Genomic DNA, 19590 nt, shown 5'->3' on the forward strand with positions numbered 1-19590 from the left:
ATATCTGAATCGATTTATCGTATTCAAAGTAGCAACTCATCAAAACATGGTCATGACACGATATCTAAAACAATCCAACAAGAAGCTGATAACCTAATAATATATATTTAATAATGAAACAATAATACATTAATACATTATAAATTTGTAATAGACTAATACGATAATATCGAATAAACAACAACAAGAGTATAACCAAACTTGAAACATAACATATTAACATGATATAGAATAATTGAATAAATGAAGATTTGTGTAATTGTATATAATCCGATGTCTGAAAATAAAGTGACAAAGTCCCAACTTTATATAAAACGAAAATAGCTAACCGGTCAAAAATCTCTTAAAACCCAATTTCTACTCGATCCATTATTTTTTTCACCAACCTATGCCGACCCGCTAATGAAATGGAAATACTAGTCCCAACTTGATATAAAACAAAACGCGCTAACTGGTCAAAACCACTTTTTAGAACTCGATTTCAACCCGATCCAATTTAACCGATTACCAAACTAACCCGAACGATTTTAGCACCAAACCGAGTATAAACCGAACCGATATGAATCGAACTAGCATTAACCCGAGTAAACCCGCCCCTGAACCGACCCATTTCAAAATAATCCGTTCATGACCCGAACCGATATGAACCCGGACCGACGTTGACCCGGTAAAACCGCCCCTGAACCGATCCGTTTCAAACAGGTCAGATCATGACCCGAACCGTTTATAAACCGAACGGGCATTGACCCGGGTAAACCCGCCCCTGAACCGACCTGTTTCAAACCGACCCGATTATTAACCGAACCGTTTAAAAACCGAACCGGCATTGACCCGAGTAAATCCGCCCCTGAAGTGACCCGTTTCTAACCGATCTGATTATGACCCGAACTGTTTATAAACCGAACCGTTTATGACCCGAACCGAATTTAAATCGTACAAAAATAAACCGAAACCGAACCGACCTGTGACTAATCAAAACCGAACTGAACCAACCCGCTGTCTAAATGACACCGTTTTAACCCAAACCGTTTCAACCGAAATCGTTTCAAACTGAGGTCAAACCGAACTGCCAGACCGAAGTCCCACCTCTAAGTTCAACCCACACCCCTCTGAGGTCCATAAGGAATCAAGATGTTTGATGATTATACTAATATTTTAAAATGAAACACTAGTTTATTGTACTTTTATTAATAGAAAGTTTTATTTTCAGTAGAATCTATGACAATGGCTTATTAACTGATCAAATGTTCCTTCTAATCCAAATCTCATATTTTTAGAAGGTTACATTGCTAACGTGGTGCAATGCAAGTATACGTCGATTAGTTTTTATACGTCGATTAGTTTTTGAATACTCGTATGTTTAATGCTTAACAAGTAAACTACTACGGAGTACAAGTTTGGGATGCCTTTTCCTCAAGACCGTACCCAAACTTATGTGACATGGATTACAGTCTTACACATGAATCGTTGAACCTTAATTATTGCTAAAGTACAATTTGCAAAAGAAGTTATAGTATACGTAGAATATTCTCCTAAAAAAATAAGCCAACTTTAAATGTTTCGTGTTCATTAGAAATTCATAGGTGATTCCCCTTCATTACAGCCAACAACAAGAAAGGGATTAGATTATAAGAACTGTTAAAGAAGTCAGCCGAATGTCACGTGCCGACTACTTTGCCCTAGTCACGCACCGTGCGCCACCCGCTTACAGTCCGTCGTAAGACGAGTCAGGCTTTCTCCTTGGCACTTACTCCTTGTGCCCACGTAGCACAACTCCTTGTGCTGCTAGTATAAGTTTGCTAGCACGATCCCTTTGTGCTAACAAGTCCCCTTTGGTTGAACTAAGCACTCACCCTTAGTGCCTTAGTCCGAATTTACGACTAAGTGTCGTAGACAATTGAGCACCCAAGCTATCACCCTTGCTGGTATGCCCGATCACTCACTTGGCACCCTCGTGCCTTAGTTTTCCTCACACTCTCTAAGTGTTGGAAGGAAAGGATTGAGTTGCAAGAGAACACAAGTGCTTAAGAAAGGCTTTTTGTATTGCTCTCAACTTATAGCTCTTAACTTGTTGATCTCTCAACTTATAGCTCTTAACTTGTTGATCTCTCAACTTGAATGTACAAATGATGCCTTGGAGCCTATTTATAGTGCTCCACCCTACTTACATGCTTCTCTAGAACGTTCCTAACCTCCTCAAATGGAGGGTTCTAGACTACAACAATCTAGAGAGTTCCTACCTCCAAAGGAACATACATACAAGGAGGTTTCTACATACTTCCTTCCTAGAATGTTAAGGACTACCCTAGAACATTCTAGAACTTTACAAGAGTTATGTACATATGTAGAGAGACCTAAAAGACTCCTAATATGTACCAGACCTTCCTTGATTATTCTAGAGTCATCCACTCCAGAATAGTCTTCAAAAGAACCTCGTAGATAGCTCCGGAACCTTCTAGAAGCATCTCGCGTTTTCCGGACTACCTGCTGCCAAAACTCGTATTTCGGGGCCTTGTCTCAGAAAACTGACACCACCATCGTCTTCCTTGGCCCAAAATACGGTGGACCCCCAAATTTGGGCCCATTTGGACTTCATTTGGGTCTCCAAACGACCCATTATTGTGTTACTGTCAAGTGGGTGTTCACTAGGATTTTAAGCAAGGTACAATATAAAGCTCTTTAGGGGGAAGTGCTTACCTGAGCACCAAGGCAAGCCCCCTAGCCCCGATTGTTGCCTTGCTGCCTAGTGACCCTCTTGACGCCCATCCTTGGTGTGGGAGATGACCCGTGACACGAAGCTTACTAATTACTAATTAGAGCTTAGTTACGACACGAGTCGTGTTAATTGTTCATTAAGCTTTGCTAATCATCAACTTGAGAATTTATAGGCGCTTTAAATTAGACTAAAGTTGGAAGTTTTTGCAACTATATCGTAGAAAATATTATAGTTGTCTTGGACTAATAGGGTTATAGGGAGCATGATGCTTATCATGAAACTACAACTTTTACCATACAAAAAAAAAAAAAAAAAAAAAAAAAAAAAAAAAAAAAAAAATCAACTATGTTCTCTATTTTTAAGATAGTTGTTGTATATTACTAATTACCCTTTACACTATTCATCTAGCCATCATAAATTATATTTAATATTTATGCGCAAAGAGAAGTAAAATTATATGACGATCTAAAATAATAGTCTTTTTTTACAAGAATTTTCTTGTATTTCCAATAATTATACGTAGTATTAAATCTTTTATGTTCCTTTTGTTGATGATAGTTCTTTATTTAGCACGAAGTATTATTATAACCGTCATAAAGAATATTCACAAAGATTTGGTCCTATTTTCATTTTAACATTGTCCCATAATTCTTTTGTAATTAATCTACCAAACGTATAAACTTACATACAACATACAGAGTACTAAATAATCTAACATAAAGAACAAACTTTAAGGGTCGGAGGGAGTGGTTACCCACTTACCCTTGAGAGGTTGAAGTACAAATTACTTCGTTGGACTATATGTCGTTGGACTATGAGCGTGATTACCATTTTACAATTTGGCGTTGACTCGTTGACCATTGATAAGTTGAGTTGTTATAGGTTCCTTGCATTAATTCCTCATTTAACAAATATTGGCAATATGTAACCAATTCTGTGGACCGTAATTGATAAGAAAATTCAGTCAACGGTTTAGTCTAAATTTGTAATCTTAAAATAAAAGACAAAGTGTTTGACGTTAGAAGTTTGATTTCATAATTTGTTAGAGGTAGCAAATATTGAAAGGTTGTTCAAATTGGATGTCATTGGAACAATTTCAGATAATAAATATACGGATTAATAAGTTCAAGTAAGATTAAGAAAAAGGTTGATAAAGTATATATTCCGTAACATCTTATATAATACTACGTATCTAGTATTGCGATTATTACAAAACGAAAGGAGCAAATGGTAATTGAGAAGTATGTAAAGTCGGAAACTCCAAAAGGCCCAACTTACCAATAAGTCTATTGTGAACCCTAGTCCAGCTAGAATAGCTGGACCACCGGCCCATATGCGCTTATTTCTCGCTAAAAAACGGCCCATACATTCCCACTTTTTTTCTTTCTTAATTTCTTTCCCAACAGCTACATTTTTTTAAAAAAAAAAACTAACAAACAACTACATTTTTTCATTTCCTCTTTCAATTTCTCATCAACACATTCTCTCTCCTCTGCAAATCGACGAACCAAATTTCTCATCAACACATTCTCTCTCCTCTGCAAATTGACGAACCAACATGGAAGAAAAGTAAATTGTATTTCTAAACAACCTACAATTTTTGTAGATTACTTTAAATTTGCTATTAATCGTTAATTAAATTTCTTCACTAGTTAGCATTAGTTAATTTTTAGTAATTTGCGTATAATTTCTGAACATTTTTCACATTTTTTTAGAGAATCGACAAATTATTCTACAAGTAGTGATGAAGATGAATTGTAAGTAAATTAAAACCCTATATTATTGTTGAATTTTGAAATTAATTAAATGATGAATTGAAACTCTAAATTATTTGAACAGGGCAATTTCTTAAATCCGAGACAAAAAGAAGAAGAAATTGGATTATGTATCACAAGCGATTGTTCTGATTTAGTAAATGTTCAAAAGTGTAGGTGTGGTGCAGTGTTCGGATATTTTTAGTAAATGTTCAAAATTTGCAATTGTTTAGATTTTTTTACTAAATGTTCAAAAGTATAGGCGTGGTACATTGAGATTGTTCAGATATTTTTACTAAATGTTCAAAATTTGCGATGTTTGGATTTTTGTATTAGATGTTCAAAATTTACAATTGTTCGGATTTTTTTTACATGTTCAAAATTTACAATTGTTCAGATTTTTTACTAAATGTTCAAAAGTATAGGCGTGGTACATTGCAATTGTTCAGATATTTTTACTAAATGTTCAAAATTTGTGATGTTCGGATTTTTTTACTAAATGTTCAAAATTTATAATTGTTCAGATCTTTTTATTAAATGTTCAAAAGTATAGACGTGGTGCAGCTATTCTAGAAGGACCAGGGTCCAATAAAGAATTTGCGCCCAACTTTTACTGCTCCAATTTCGGTGGGGTTTGGACCTAATTTGAAACCAACAGCATTCAGAGGGACCCAACAATTATCTAGTATAAAGGCCCAACAGCTCATAGATTTTTTTTCAGTACTTTTTTTTTTTTTTTTTTGAATAGCACTACTACTGAATTTTATGACGAAGCTTTTTGACGTTTTTATTAGTTTTTCTCATGTTAAGAAGGTAGGTAACACAGTAGTTTATTTCGTGATAAGATTGATACTCCTTACTTGTGAATGTTTGGATATGTATAAAAATGTACAAGCATCACATATACAATATATTTAAAATTATTAGAAATATTCTTGATCTGACATGATCTAATCTGATTCTAATAAGTATAAACACATATAACGTAATTTCAATTTGTCATCCTACCACTAGTTTATGTTTGGTGACCACGTGACGATGTATAAATTACTATAATTGAGTGAATGACGAATATTTAGAGAGATTACACTTTTAATTTTTTTTTTTTTTTTTTTTTTATAAATTGTTGTCAATGGGAATCTTCAATTAATTAAATTTATTGAAATTATAAACTGATGATCTTCATGACGATTAGGAACCTTTTTTGGTATGAAAAATTATCTTCTAATAACAATAATACTGTTGTTAAGATGCTTAACTTAATTTGCCTTTGCACTCCCATCTCATTTTAGTATTGATTCTCCACCAAATTGGTGTTAAAAGGGATTTTTGACTACCTTTAAATACACTTTAATATAATTGTTAAAGCTTCTTTGAAATAATATACGATGTAGTACTCTGTATAAAGTATGGAGTACTTTGTTATTTACCGTATGAAATTATGTCCATAAATTCAAATTATTCTAGAACTTTTAACACCATTATATAATGACTGTTGTGAAGCAAACTATTGAGTAAAACGTGACAATAGTTACATAATTTAATTTTCTAGAAAGAACGTATTTGAACTTGATTACGATTTGATTCGGATAAAACATGAACCATTAGTAGTAACTATTACGAAATGTGCTCAGTTAACTAGAATTTTCCAAAAGATAGGAGGAGCCAGAAATTTCCTACAAAGATGACATTTTTGATGAATTTTAATTAGTCATTCTCTTATACTTTTCCTTGGTTGCATTCTTTGACAATCTCTTCCATAGTAGTGCATCACTATAATTTAATCTACATAATTTTCTTTCCATCATTTGTATTCAAATTCAAGATTTCAACAATGGTATATTTAATGACTTTTGAAATGGAAGAGAAATAAACAAATTACTCAAGTCAAGTTTGATCGGGCAACATTATTAATTTTCGAGTACAAATTACAGGAAAATGACTTCTTTTTTTTTTTTTTATTTTTTTTTATTTCCAATTTAATAAATTGTTAAAGAGGCTTGCTTGTATTATTTAGAATTGGTTGGTTTAGGTACCAAAGTTATGATGGTCATGTACTAATTAATGTATTTAAGGGGAAAAAATCAATTTTGAGAGTCATTAAATGAAAAATTATATCTGTATAACATCTCTAAAAAGATTTTTTGGTCAGGTATTGTCTAATATGATCCTAATAATTCGGTGGTTGGATTTGTCAATTATTTGAGAATTGTAGTTTCCAGTGCATCATTGCACACTCACCTATGACATCCAGCGAATCCCATGGTCTCTTGTCTACATTTTTCCTTTTTATTCGAACAAAGAAAAAATAGTGAAGATTATACATTTACATTTTTTGTACGATATACATTCTGAAATTCTCGTCCAACTAACTTAATTATGAATTCATATGATTTAGACAAAGAATTTCTATATGAATAAATTTGTTATATACTTCGTATTTGTTGAATCTGTATTTCTTCTGTAAATGTCGTATTATGTTTTATTAATATATTTATCATATATTGTCAAAAAGAAACACATGAATGATTCAGGAAATAGTCACATTAGCTCTTCCAGCTTTAATAAGAAGTAAACAATATTCAATTATTCGATAAGGGTACATCATACAGACTCGCCGCACTCATTGGAATTTTAGATGTTCAAGATTACGCTATATTAGCTAGACTATTAATTTGAAAAAAGGGATTAGTAAAAAAAAAAAAAAAATTAAAATGCCAAAATTTGTATGATTGAGGAAGTAATATACTTTGTACTCCGTATATAGAGATCTGGTGCCAACTGAATAGTGAAAAGAGCCTCTAGGTAGTCGAGGCATACCAACTACCAAGGTCAATCTCATCTTTGCTTCCTCTTTAATCACAAATAGTGTAGTTTAATGGTGTACATTTATCATAATTATCAATTTACAGTTATTCAAAAGCAATTGATTAAAATTTAATTAATCTTTCTGTTTTCAAGTATAATGTAGATTAAAAGAGACTACGGCTCCATTTTGTTCAACTTATTTCAGACATAATAATTTCGTAAAATAAAACCTATCATAAGCAATTGCAGAAAGGAAATTATAATAGACAAGAGACCGAACATATTATACATAGTTCTTACATTAATTTAAATCCGTTGCGGAGAACAAGTTCATACAAAAGGCGCCTGTAAAAAAAAGGCTTGGCAAAACTAATGAAAAAACAATCTCACCCAGAAGTGAAGATTGTAATGGCAGCTACTGCTGCCACAGCCAAAGCCCCCTACAAAACAAGGCACCATACTTCGAACTTACAAAAGCAACGGTAAACAACTAGCAACACCCACCAGTGACCAACACCCACTACCATGAGCGGAACATAAACCACTCGGACATGGAGGACTTGGTAAAACCGATACACAGACTTGAAAAAACACTTCTAAAGGTTCAGAACTCAGCTTTAAAGTAGTCTAAAGCCAAGCTAAAACTTTTTTTTTTCTTTTTTCACTTTTCCTTTTTTTTTTCTTTTTTTTTTTGTTGAATGAAGGTCCAGAAACCCAGCAAAAGATAGAGAAAGGCCAAACCCTCCAAATCCAGAGACCAGTAACTGTAATCTCAGGCATCAACGACCGCTCAAGAATAAATTCTTGAAACAGATTTCCCATATTGAGGAAACCTGTAAAAAAAGGGGTATAAAATCGATCGTTTTCCTCCTGGAAAAAGAGCCAAGTCTCTGGCAAAGGGTAAGCCCGTTTTGAACTGATGGACCCAAAAAACTTAAACGAACGTTAACTATTCACGATTTCTGCTGATGTACTTCTGAGGCTACTTGAATTCCCTGAAGAGCATATTTTAGCTTCCCACTTAGGAAAGGATATCGCACCTGAAAAGCCGCTGCACAAGCATGTCAACAACAGTGCTGCTGATTGAGTTGCAGTTCTGAAGATTCAGCCCCATGAGAGACTGACCCAACTTCACCAAGAATGGCAAGCACTTGTCTGAGAGCATTGAGCACCCAGATAAAGAGAGGATCTGCAAACACAGCTGCTTTGACCGAGCCAAAGATGCAACACCGAAATCAGTAATGGCACACTTGGAAAGATCAAGTTCATTGAGCAGAAGGCAATCATCAGCAATAGCCACCAATCCTGCATCAGTCACTTTCCCACATCCTTCAAGGTTCAACACCTCAAGGGTTCCACCGTGGAATTTTGCCAGTGCAATGACAACATTGTCGGTCACATTAACACAACCAGTGAGACCAACCTTGACAAGGCCAGCGCCAGCATCACAGCTCTCAATGAGAGAGAGAAGGCCAGCATCAGTGATACAGGGAAGCCCATTGAAATTGATACATTGCAATTGAGGACACAGCTTTGCCAACATGGCCAAGGTCATGTCTCCAAGCCCAGGGCAGTTACTAACTGTAACAGATCGAAGTGGTGTGGATTTGATCGGAAGGGGGAATCCCAAAATCATATCCTTGAATCCAAAGCAGCTAGACATAGTAAGAGCCTTCAACTTAGGACCACAGTTAAAAAGGAGACCAAAAAACCCAATTTGGGTAATCCTGTGGCACTCTTCAAGTTGTAGGCTCTCAAGGGACCTTGCAGCTTTGGCAAAAGATACCAATCCGTTATCAGAAATGAAAGCACACTTCTTTAGAACAAATTGTTTCAAATTAGGACATCCTTTTCCAACAGCTTCAACTGCTACATCTGTGACTCCTCGGCATGATGAAATGGTAAATGACCTGAGATGCTGAAGACCCTCAGCATTACCCATGATCCAGAAACCCTTTTCATTCACATTCTGAAGGTTGGTCAAAACAAGATCAGTAATGGCCTTTCCATAGTGGCCAACAACAGCAAGAGAAAGATCAGTGACATTCAACCCCTGTAGCTTCAACTTGGTTACGGAGAAAGATGCTGATGCCATCAAACTCGCAACACCCTGATCACCGACAAGTGGGCAGTCCTTGATGGTAACTGATTTAAGGTTGGGACAGAACTGTCCAATTGATTTCACACCTTCATTACCAATGTACTGACAACCCTCAATACTCAAAGAGGTCAAAGTTGGACAATTCTTGGCAATGGCAAGCAAGGTCTTGTTGGTGATTGATGGGCAGTTGCAAAGGTCAATTTTCTCAAGGCGGTGGCATCTATTGGCAATCTCAATAAGACCTTCATCCCCAATGGAAGAAACATTCCAAAGAGACAAACTCTTTAGGGAGGGGCAGCATCGAGCAACAGCCTTCAAACCAAGGTCAGTAACTCCACGAACAGAATTGTTTCCCCTGATCATAAGCTTGCCCAAACCACCACGAGCAGCACTTCCTACAGCAACAGCTGCAAGTCTAACATCGGTGGCTTTCTTACCCTCCAAACTCCTGGTAAGGAATCCATCGTTCTCGATCTCCTCGACTTCATCAGCAGCAACCTTAATTTTGTTGCATAAATCCTCACTGGGGATGCTGCTCAAAAGCATAAGCCATCGCTTTGAAACACCGGCACAAGAACTCCTTTCCTGGTCCCCAGACAAACGTGTGAAGATCTCGAACAAGCACTCGTCTGGGAGGACATCAAGAGAGACCTGCTTCTTCTGTTCTACACTCTCTCCTGCTACAATAGGGGCACTGATCCTAGCCCTTTTGTTAGGGAAGTAAACATCCACATGGTTGACAATACCAAGGGACAAAAAGCTACCAGCTTCCTTGGGGTTCGAGTATATTGATCCACCATGGTAAAATTCCTCACTTCCTGAAAATCCAAATAACCAAAACAAATTCAGTATATGATTTTCCACCAACAACACTTGATCCTTTCAGCTAATTAAACTAACCACCAAACTACCCACACATCACCGAAATTCAAGAGATCACCAACAATTCATGATTAAACTAAAAATTATAAATACTGAACTCATAAATTATCATGAATATCTACAGTGTTCTACATAAAATTCGAGGTACAGATCAAATGCCTATGTTCATAAACTCAAATCAATTTTACCCAAATTTAGACTAATCCAACAAAACCCAGATGCCAAAAAAAAAAAAATATAGAACCACTACCTCAAATTCATGCAACAAAAAACTGATAAGCCAAATCATACCAAACCCTAATTAGCTCTAATTGAAGCAAATTAAGTAAACCCTAGATGCCAAAACTACCTGAAAATTTCAGCAACTAAATACCCAACAAAACCTAGATGCCAAATTTACCCAAACAACCCAATCATATATAAAAACCCAATCATACAAACCCTAATTAACTCTAAAACAAAACATGGCAAAAACACCCACATGTTTAAGACAATAAAATCATAAAATTTACAGAAATGAAAGAGAAGGATCCAAAACATACCACTGAAATCGAAGATCTGAGACATGTTGAAAGCTGATTAAAAACCTCGGAGAGGCAAAAAAGAGGAGAGCTAGACGACTGAAAGAAGCCACCAAGATCCTCAAAAGCTCCAAAAACCGAGATTATGAACACAAAAACAACAAAGATGGATGAAAATTGAAGGTCTGCAAAATTCATGAGATGAGAAAGTAGAGCATGAAAGAGAAACCCTATTGAAAATAGGGCAAAAAAAGGGGGGGAAATTGGGGCGAAAGAAAAGAGGGGAAGGGGGAATGAATGAAACGAACGAACAATGAGAAAAGGTTTGGTGCTGTGGATGTGTTTTTATCTTTAGATGTTGTCAATGTAATAAGGTGGGTCCAACAAAAATAATGTAATTGATTATTTGATTTTATAATATAAGGTTATTAATAATAGGTGGGAAAATGCATGAATATGATTCATATACAAGGAATTTGGAAGGTGTGGGGGATAGATGACATGCAAATGCAATGAATCTCACTCTAAAACTTGAATTCTTTGCTCCCATTCCTAAGTTATCACATAAACACCCACTTGTCTAAAAAAACCCTTTAATTTGGGATTCAAAACTTGGGTTTAGTACAAGGTGTATTCTTTTTTCCCAAAATATGGTGGTGGTAGTGTTTCTACTTTTAGCCTCGTATAGTGTACGTAGTCGTTACTCATTAGGGTTATGTACGTGTACAATTTTCATTTAATTGAAACTGCAACTTGTCAAAGTGAGAAGTTTGTATGTCTTATGTATGTGTTGTCGTTAGGGCTACGTGTAGTGTTTTCCTTTTGGATTAGGTCATGTTTAGAGAATTCTTCCAAATTGTGAATCATGCTCCTCTCTCGGAAAAGCTGCTTCATTGGTTATCTGAGTCTGTGTTTTATTCACCTTATATTAGCAATTTCATGTTAGCAATTTATTGCTTACATCCTCATTAATGTCAAACCGAATCAATGATCATACTAGAACATACTAAAGTTAGTGATAATGAACCAAATATTCTTATTTATTTTCTGATTGTCAAATAACTTTAATTTTTATATCAAATCAAAAGTCTAAAAATTTAGGTATGTAGAATATACACATAAAGATCATTTAAAACCCCAAATATTCATTATAATTCATAATTCTTTCTCATTAACATACAACGATATTTAAAGATTAGTTGAGTTAAAATGATCTAACAAGACCAGGCCAGAAAGGCAAAAAGTTCAAACTACTCTATTCACCTCCAGCATGTGTTGACTATGCTCTAAAGTATGTGCCATTTTATTAGGGGCAGAATCAAGGGGGGGCTAGGGTAGGCCATGGCCACCCCCCTGATTTTATAAATATTTTTGTGTGTTAATAATGATAATACATGATGGGTGAAATAGCTGGCCAGACTTGCAAATGTGGTTTTTTTTTGCATATGTGACAAGGGTTCGATTCTTGTTGCACTCAATTTTTTTTTACTTATTTATTCTTTATTGTATTTTGGTAGCTATTAGGCTTAACGAATGTTCCAATTTTATTCTTTTAATGAAATTTTTTCCTAATAAACTTTCTTGTCAATCACTTCAATGTTTCTATTTTTGTCATGAGTCAAAATGTTAACTTCTCTGATTAGAAATCAAAAAACAATTAAGAGATATGTCAGACTAAACAAGATTTAATGTAGAGATTAAAATAAATATAATTGATCTTGCCCTCCCCCCTAAATCCCCGATATATAATTTCTGGTTTTGCCACTGCATTTTATCCCAATTAAGTTGGGAAATATTTGAATAGTTGTACTCAAGATCTCAACCTTGAGTTGATTTCGATATTTTCTAAATAATTTTTTAGTCGTTATATTTTGAAACTGCTATAATTTGATGGAAAAAAATATAAATATTGACATATATATTAGTAAATAGATAAATAGTAACATTAGATAGTGTAATGGTATGTATACTTTTCTAACACCAAAAATATAAATCTAATGGTATTATAGTTAAATACGGGTTTGGGTTGCACTCATCACATATGAGAGAATCCACTTTACAAGTCTAATGAGGATTGTTCCAAACCAAAACTATATGAAATTAATAGGAGTAGCCCTTTAGTCTTATAAAGTACGTTTAACTTTTTCATCTTTTATCAATGTGAGATACTTATATGTGTTGTTTGAAAAAACTATACATACTTCAACATTCGTTGCTTCTTACATGTAATAACAACCATTTAATTTCATTGCATGTAATGTTTTAAGGGGACAAAGTGAGTTTTCACACTCCCCTTACATGGTTAATTAAGTTGGCCCAGTGTACTTAAGTTATTAGAGCTCCCAAGCAGTGAGCTTGACTCTGATACCATATAGAGGTTGATCAAAGAAGATGTTTCATGAAGCCAAAGCACATTTTCACAATATATATAACGTACATTTCTCAAATTCATGATCCATCGATCTTTGCATTTTATACCTACAGTTTAAACACTAAGTGTTGACCATTAAGGTATGCCATATAACCATCTTTATCAAATACAAAATAGATAATTGAAATTCATATTAGTTTGATTATGGTACTTTTTTGCGATATAAAATAAATTATTGAAATTAGTAATTTAGGGCACTACTATAAAAAGTGGAAAAAGGAATACATAACACACAACGGTTATGTTAGATAGGCGATCTCTAGAATTATATAGAACGCCTATGTTAGATAACAGTTTTGTATGTTGAATCATATAGAACGCCTCTCCACATAACCGTTGTGCGTTTACAATATAGAACGTTCTTCTCACAACCGTTCTATTTTATTAGGGCAAAAAGATAAGTGTACAGGAACCCCTTAGAAAAAAGTGTAGTGGAACTCTAACAGCTCTCTTCTTTCTTAGAGTTGTTTCTCTAACTCAACCGCCGCCCATGTTTCTCTCTCTCATCCTCATTTTTAATTCAATTTTAGATCTTAAATTTAGGTTTCGTTTTTTTAATTCATGGGATAATAAATTCTATCTAGTTTTAGTTTGAATTTAGGAAAATTTTAGTCTTCCGTTAGTTAGTGTTTGCACATTTTAATTCTGTGAGTTAAAATTCGACTCTTTAAACGTTGTTTGGGAAAGGCTAGAACTTATAATTCTGTAGTAAATAAACTATTGCAAGTGCAAATATATGTTGATGGTTGACGTCATACATACTATTCTTCTCATGGGTGTTTTACTTTATTACATCTTGAAGAAGGAGATGATAACAATCATCAAAAGTTCATAAGGTATAAGCTTTTTTTTATTGTTCTTTCATAAATTTGTTTTGATTGATTTTTTTCTCTTACGATTATTGAATATGTTTTTTTTTTTTTTTTTTTTTTTTTTTTTTTTTTTTTTTTTTGAAAAACGATTATTGAATATGTTTATAAAGTTGAATTTGTAGATCTAATTACTCAATTAATGTTGTAGGGAATACATAATTTATAAGGCTTTGAAGCGGAAAGAGCTCTTCAATACGAAGGAGATAGATCGTCTACAATTGCATGAGTTACTATTTCAAATTTCAAACTGAAGCTATGGACTTGTGAAGGGGGATTGAATATATCTATAAATTTCGACTACTAAGCTACATGAATTAGTTTTTGTATATCAATTTTTTGGTTTTTTAGTTTTAAAAATTTGTAAATTTGTAAGTTGGTTTACTATTTATCATTTTGGAATCTCCATATGGATTTTATTTTAATTTCCATACATATAACTTGCATTATTTTTTAACATATATTTGGTGCAAAAAATGACCCTAAAAAGGGTGCTTTATATACAGTACAATATTTGTACAGAATAAATGCGTATAAATGTAGCAAGAAAATAGCGGACATTTTTTTTATTAAAAAACATTAGAGAACGGTTATCTAACATAATACCTAACTGTGCTCTTTTGTAATTGTATCAGTTAGGCAACATAACAGTTATTCCTTCATTATTTTTCGATTTTAGGAAGGAAAAAAGAACAGTTGTGACTAAGATCCGTTCTCTATCTTTCATTATACAAAACACCTATTAGAATAGTTCTATATACTTTACGCATCGCTTAGCAGAAGAACGGTCCTAAGGCGTTCTATAAAGCCTATTTTAACCATTCTCTAAGCTCTTTTTTGTAGTAGTGGGGCATTGTTCATACATGTCCAAAAACCCATTGATCGATCATTATTTTCCTAGTTGATTACTGTATTGATAAAATACTAACAAGGGTATCTCTTTCGATCTAAATAACGAGCCTTATTGGTGATACTATGTATTCATCAAAACAAATACTTCGTATTAATTATTCATGATTTTTTTGTTAGAAACATAATTCACATGTGATGGAACTAATTGTCTCATATTGAAGAAAATAAAAGAATGAAGACCAACTTTATATAACCAATGGATTATTTCTTGTATTACTAATTAATTATATGATGAAATCACATTAATTAAGCCTATATGTACCAGTCAAAAAAATTAAAAAAAAAAAAAAAAAAAAGCCTGTATGTAATCAGACTCTTATGAGCTCATTCAATGTAGACATTTGAATGAGATAGTGAAATAAATCAATCTTCACAAAATATCTACAAAAGCACCACTATATGAACTACTATACATGTAACATGTATCATCCATTCATTAATCAGAGTGCCAATAGACAAGATGCATAGTATTTGAATAATGAATACAATATGGACTTTGAAGAGACTAGCCAAATGGAATATCTAGAAAAAAGTTGAAAAAAATTGGTCACCTATTTCATTTGGTTAAAGCTAACTAACATCCTAAAAGGGTTGGATAAGATAATTAAAAGTAAAAATATTAAATTAAAATGAATATTAATTACATCGATCGATGTATGATTTTGTCATGCATTCCTAAATTAATACAGTTTCACTTTAGATAATATTTTAAATGCTTATCTAAATTCCCGAGGAGGGCATTCATTAACAAGATCTCATTTTACTAGGGTATTATTAGGATAAGACCGTGTATAAAGAAAGTAAACAAGAGGCAAAGAGACCAGAATTGACATTGAAATTTGACAATTGTAAGGTTCATTGTATACTTTTTTAATTAATTCATTAACTGATATAATATGTAACGTTATTTATACACTTGCACACTTGAATTTGTTGATTTTTTGACCAAATTAAACGCGGCTACACTATATAATAATATGAACCTGGTCCTAGCATAGTCATCTAGCAACTTCCTCATGTTTTATTTTTTCTGTTATTAATTAAACTATACTCTACTAATTATTTTTTAATCCAAATTGTTTTTATTAATTTAATTTAATTTTTGTTCAATTTTTTTTTAATTTAATTTAATTTAATTTAATCTAATTAAATTTTAATAAACAGTATTAAGCCGTCCATATTGAGATCCACGTGCACGTACGCACACCATCTCTCCTCTCTCTTTCCTAGGAAATTATTTTAATTACTCAAAACTATACAAATTCCTTTCACCTGAATAATTTTTGTTTAATACTTTAATTTGATTTTCCAGTTCATATGCAAGTTGGAAATTACGTTACTACAGTATAAGGTAATATAATGTTGATAAAAATAATCAGATCAAGTTGGTCTAAAAAACATAGATGATTATTAGCAAGTACATTCTCTTTTGTCTTGAAGATTATGAATCTAGCAATTTTCACATGCCAAAGCTGGCAAATATACGCAACTTGCAAATATACCATGCTTTTATTAGCTAGGTTGGCTTACTCCTTTAATCAACCTGGTTTTAAATATTAAGGTACTTAATTAAATAGTTGGTCCCAAAAATAAGGAGTACTCTGTACACATATTTTTCTGCTATGTAACTACGTGTTTAGAAATTTGTAAGATAGAACTAATAAGTTGCCTTAAAAATAAAAAAATTTCAATGTACAATTGGTTGATCCTTTAGCATGATAGAGCCTAGAGGTGATCATTGGGCGTGCCGGGCCGGGTTCGGGCTAAAAAAATTTGCCCCCTTCTCGGGCCGGGCCAAGCTTCGGGCCGAATTTTTTGTGCCCAAACCCGCCCAAAGTGGCCGGGCCGTGCGGGCTTTTCGGGCCATTTTTGGGGCGGGCCTAAAAATCAACTAAATATGCTTTAAAACGCATTCTCAAACCCGCCCAAAAAAAAAAAACGGGTCGGGTCGGGCCCAACCCGATTTCGGGCCGAAAATTTCTGCCCAAAGCCCGCCCAAAATCGGGCCGGGCCAACGAGACGGGCCATACTTGATCAGGTCTAATAAAACCAAGGATATTTCTTTGTTCATTCATGCGCTTATATAGTTATACACTTATACCTTATGAGTACATGCACATTCAAAAAATATGATACAATGCAATATAATTTTAGTTATACCTTACAAAGTGCAACTGATTGTATAGCAAAAATCTTCTAAAATTGAGGAAATTCGGTATCTTTTTAGCTCTAACAATTACAAATTTCTACGTAGTACATTATATTTTCTACTACCATGTTTCGTGTATTTTCAAAACTAATCAATCTTTTAACCTTTTTGTTTTTTTTCCTTTAATGAGTTTATACGTTCCCTTTATTAAGTGTTTACTAAGGGACGTAATAGGAAATAATCCTAGAAATACTCCATATTTTTTCCCTAAAGGATCCAACTCATATCTGCGTAAGTGGCATGTGTATACAAGTCTTTGTGACCCTCTTAAACTCTCTCTCTCTCTCTTTCCCTAATTACTAGTTCTGATTCTTTGCACCTAACTAATCTGATGAGTCTGAACACTCTGAAGATCAATTGATTAATTAAGATACCCAAATTGGATTTAATTAATTAATTAATTACTACTATATGTTGTACCGTACCTACTCATATAAATGATTAAATGCACAAGATAGTATATTATCGTTATTAAGGAGGTACTCATCTAGGTATGAGATTGAATCTCGTCTTAATAATAATTGTACATGTTAACGTGTTTATAACGTAAAGAGATATGTTTTTTTTTTTACTATAAGAGTTTGGGACCTTAATAGTAGGGAAATTTGTAACCTACAAACAACTAACTCATTTTTTACGTGGAGTATATGAGTGTATGACTGTATAAGGTTTATATCATTTTTTATGTGCGTTAAAATTATGGAATTTGATGGACTTAAATGAAAATGCATGCACGATCAAATTAACATTTAATTAGCTTAATTTTTTATATTAATGTTCCATAAATCCTCTTATCTTATGCATTAAATTACAGCAAGTACGGTTGAACATTCTAATGCACAGATCACCATTCTATTGTAGTGCTAGCCAATCACTACTACACCAATTTGCAAAACTTCTAAATGCTCTTATTGTGAACAAATTTTAATAAGCCATATGATGGATCAAATTGTATTATTATTATTATCATTTACTTAGATATATATTAATATATGGTAGATTGGGATTATGTATTATCTTGTAATTTACTTCATACCAGGCTAAATATGGACTATATATATGTATCTTCTTCACAAATACGAAGTAGTAAGATAATGAGCTACACTCCGAGCAACCTCAAACAATCAACAACTAACATCAATCGAAGCATGCTTTTTTTTTTTTTTTTTTTTTTTTTTTTTTTTTTTTTTTTTGTTCATAAATTCTCAAACCTATACATGTACAATGTATAAATTCTTATATGCAGCTCATTGCATATAAGAAGATTAAAGAGGAAAGCTTTAACAATAAAAATATACCATTTGGCGTGAGATTTTTTCATAATTCTAATGCTTTAAGGGTTTCATAAAATAACCAAATTCAAAGATACGAAAAATGTTAAATGCATCTTTAAGGATTATTGCATATAAGTAGCTTAAACAAGAAATATTAAATCATTAATAGTACTTAATAACATGGAATTTTTTTCATAGATTTCTAAGTTACCATTTTAGAAAATATATTAATTTTATAATCAGTATATGCCCTAATTAAGATCTTACTTATGTACATTCTGCCTTATTGTCACAATACAGGTACAAGTGTACAATCTACCCTCTTGTATGTTGTATCGAAACATGCAACAAAATTTTGCGATTACATACAAGTGTGACAAAGTGGGCACTATAGAGAGAAAATGACTTGAGCCTTGAGATTAATATTATGAGCAAAGAAAAGGGATCGGAAGATCAACGTTGAATAAATTGATAGTGATGCAATGCGGTGCGGAGGCTTTTGATTTTTAATGCGCTCACAAAGAGGGTTAGCTTATTTGAATTTAACAAATTAGCAGATATTTTTGACTCGTCATTGTAGTCTAAAGGCCTATCATCGAATATTGGCTAGTATTTGCTCCCATTAGGAGTTTAGGACCATTACTCAAAGAGATTTCTTCCACATCTTATAATGTGTACTACTAATGCATTAAGTAGTACATGGTGTAGTTTGTAGGAGTTCACCTCATGACCTCAAGATCACGTGTTAGATTCTTACCAGTTGTGATTCTTAGGATGAAAAATCTCTTATTATAAGTGATTCAATACATACAGACTTTTAGAATTACGAATTTACAATAGACAACAAAACTTTTATCTCAAACACGAGCTCGAAATAAAAAATAATAACTAATTGAAATGAAATGAGATCAAACTACAACCACGTATACCTTCATATACATAATAATGGGGTGTTAAGAAGATGCAAGTTGTCACACAAAGGAAATTGAGCCTTTCTCTCACTGTCGAGAATATCAAGTTTTGACATTAAAATTTGTAAGAATCTTATCTACCCTCCATTCTCAAGCATATGAATGGGTTGTGGGCCGAAGCATTGAACACTTCCACAATCGT

General features: G+C 33.4%; 1 protein-coding gene and 1 long non-coding RNA gene across 2 annotated transcripts; one reads left to right on the forward strand and one right to left on the reverse strand.

The window, feature by feature from the left end:
* Positions 1–7535: 7535 nt before the first annotated feature.
* LOC110705077 (EIN3-binding F-box protein 1-like) lies at positions 7536–11111 on the reverse strand. The gene is made up of 2 exons (XM_021882914.1): positions 10804–11111; positions 7536–10197 (listed from the first exon to the last, which is right to left on the reverse strand). The coding sequence occupies exons 1-2, from the start codon at positions 10826–10828 to the stop codon at positions 8300–8302; spliced, it is 1923 nt and encodes a 640-aa protein (XP_021738606.1). The 5' UTR covers positions 10829–11111; the 3' UTR covers positions 7536–8299.
* A 2524-nt stretch (positions 11112–13635) lies between these two features.
* Positions 13636–14513, forward strand: LOC110704576. The gene is made up of 2 exons (XR_002507975.1): positions 13636–14049; positions 14234–14513. It is a non-coding gene; the product is annotated as an uncharacterized LOC110704576 (long non-coding RNA).
* The last annotated feature ends 5077 nt before the right edge of the window (positions 14514–19590 follow it).

Source organism: Chenopodium quinoa, unplaced genomic scaffold, assembly GCF_001683475.1.
Source record: "Chenopodium quinoa cultivar QQ74 unplaced genomic scaffold, ASM168347v1, whole genome shotgun sequence".
Taxonomy (NCBI): Eukaryota; Viridiplantae; Streptophyta; class Magnoliopsida; order Caryophyllales; family Amaranthaceae; genus Chenopodium; species Chenopodium quinoa.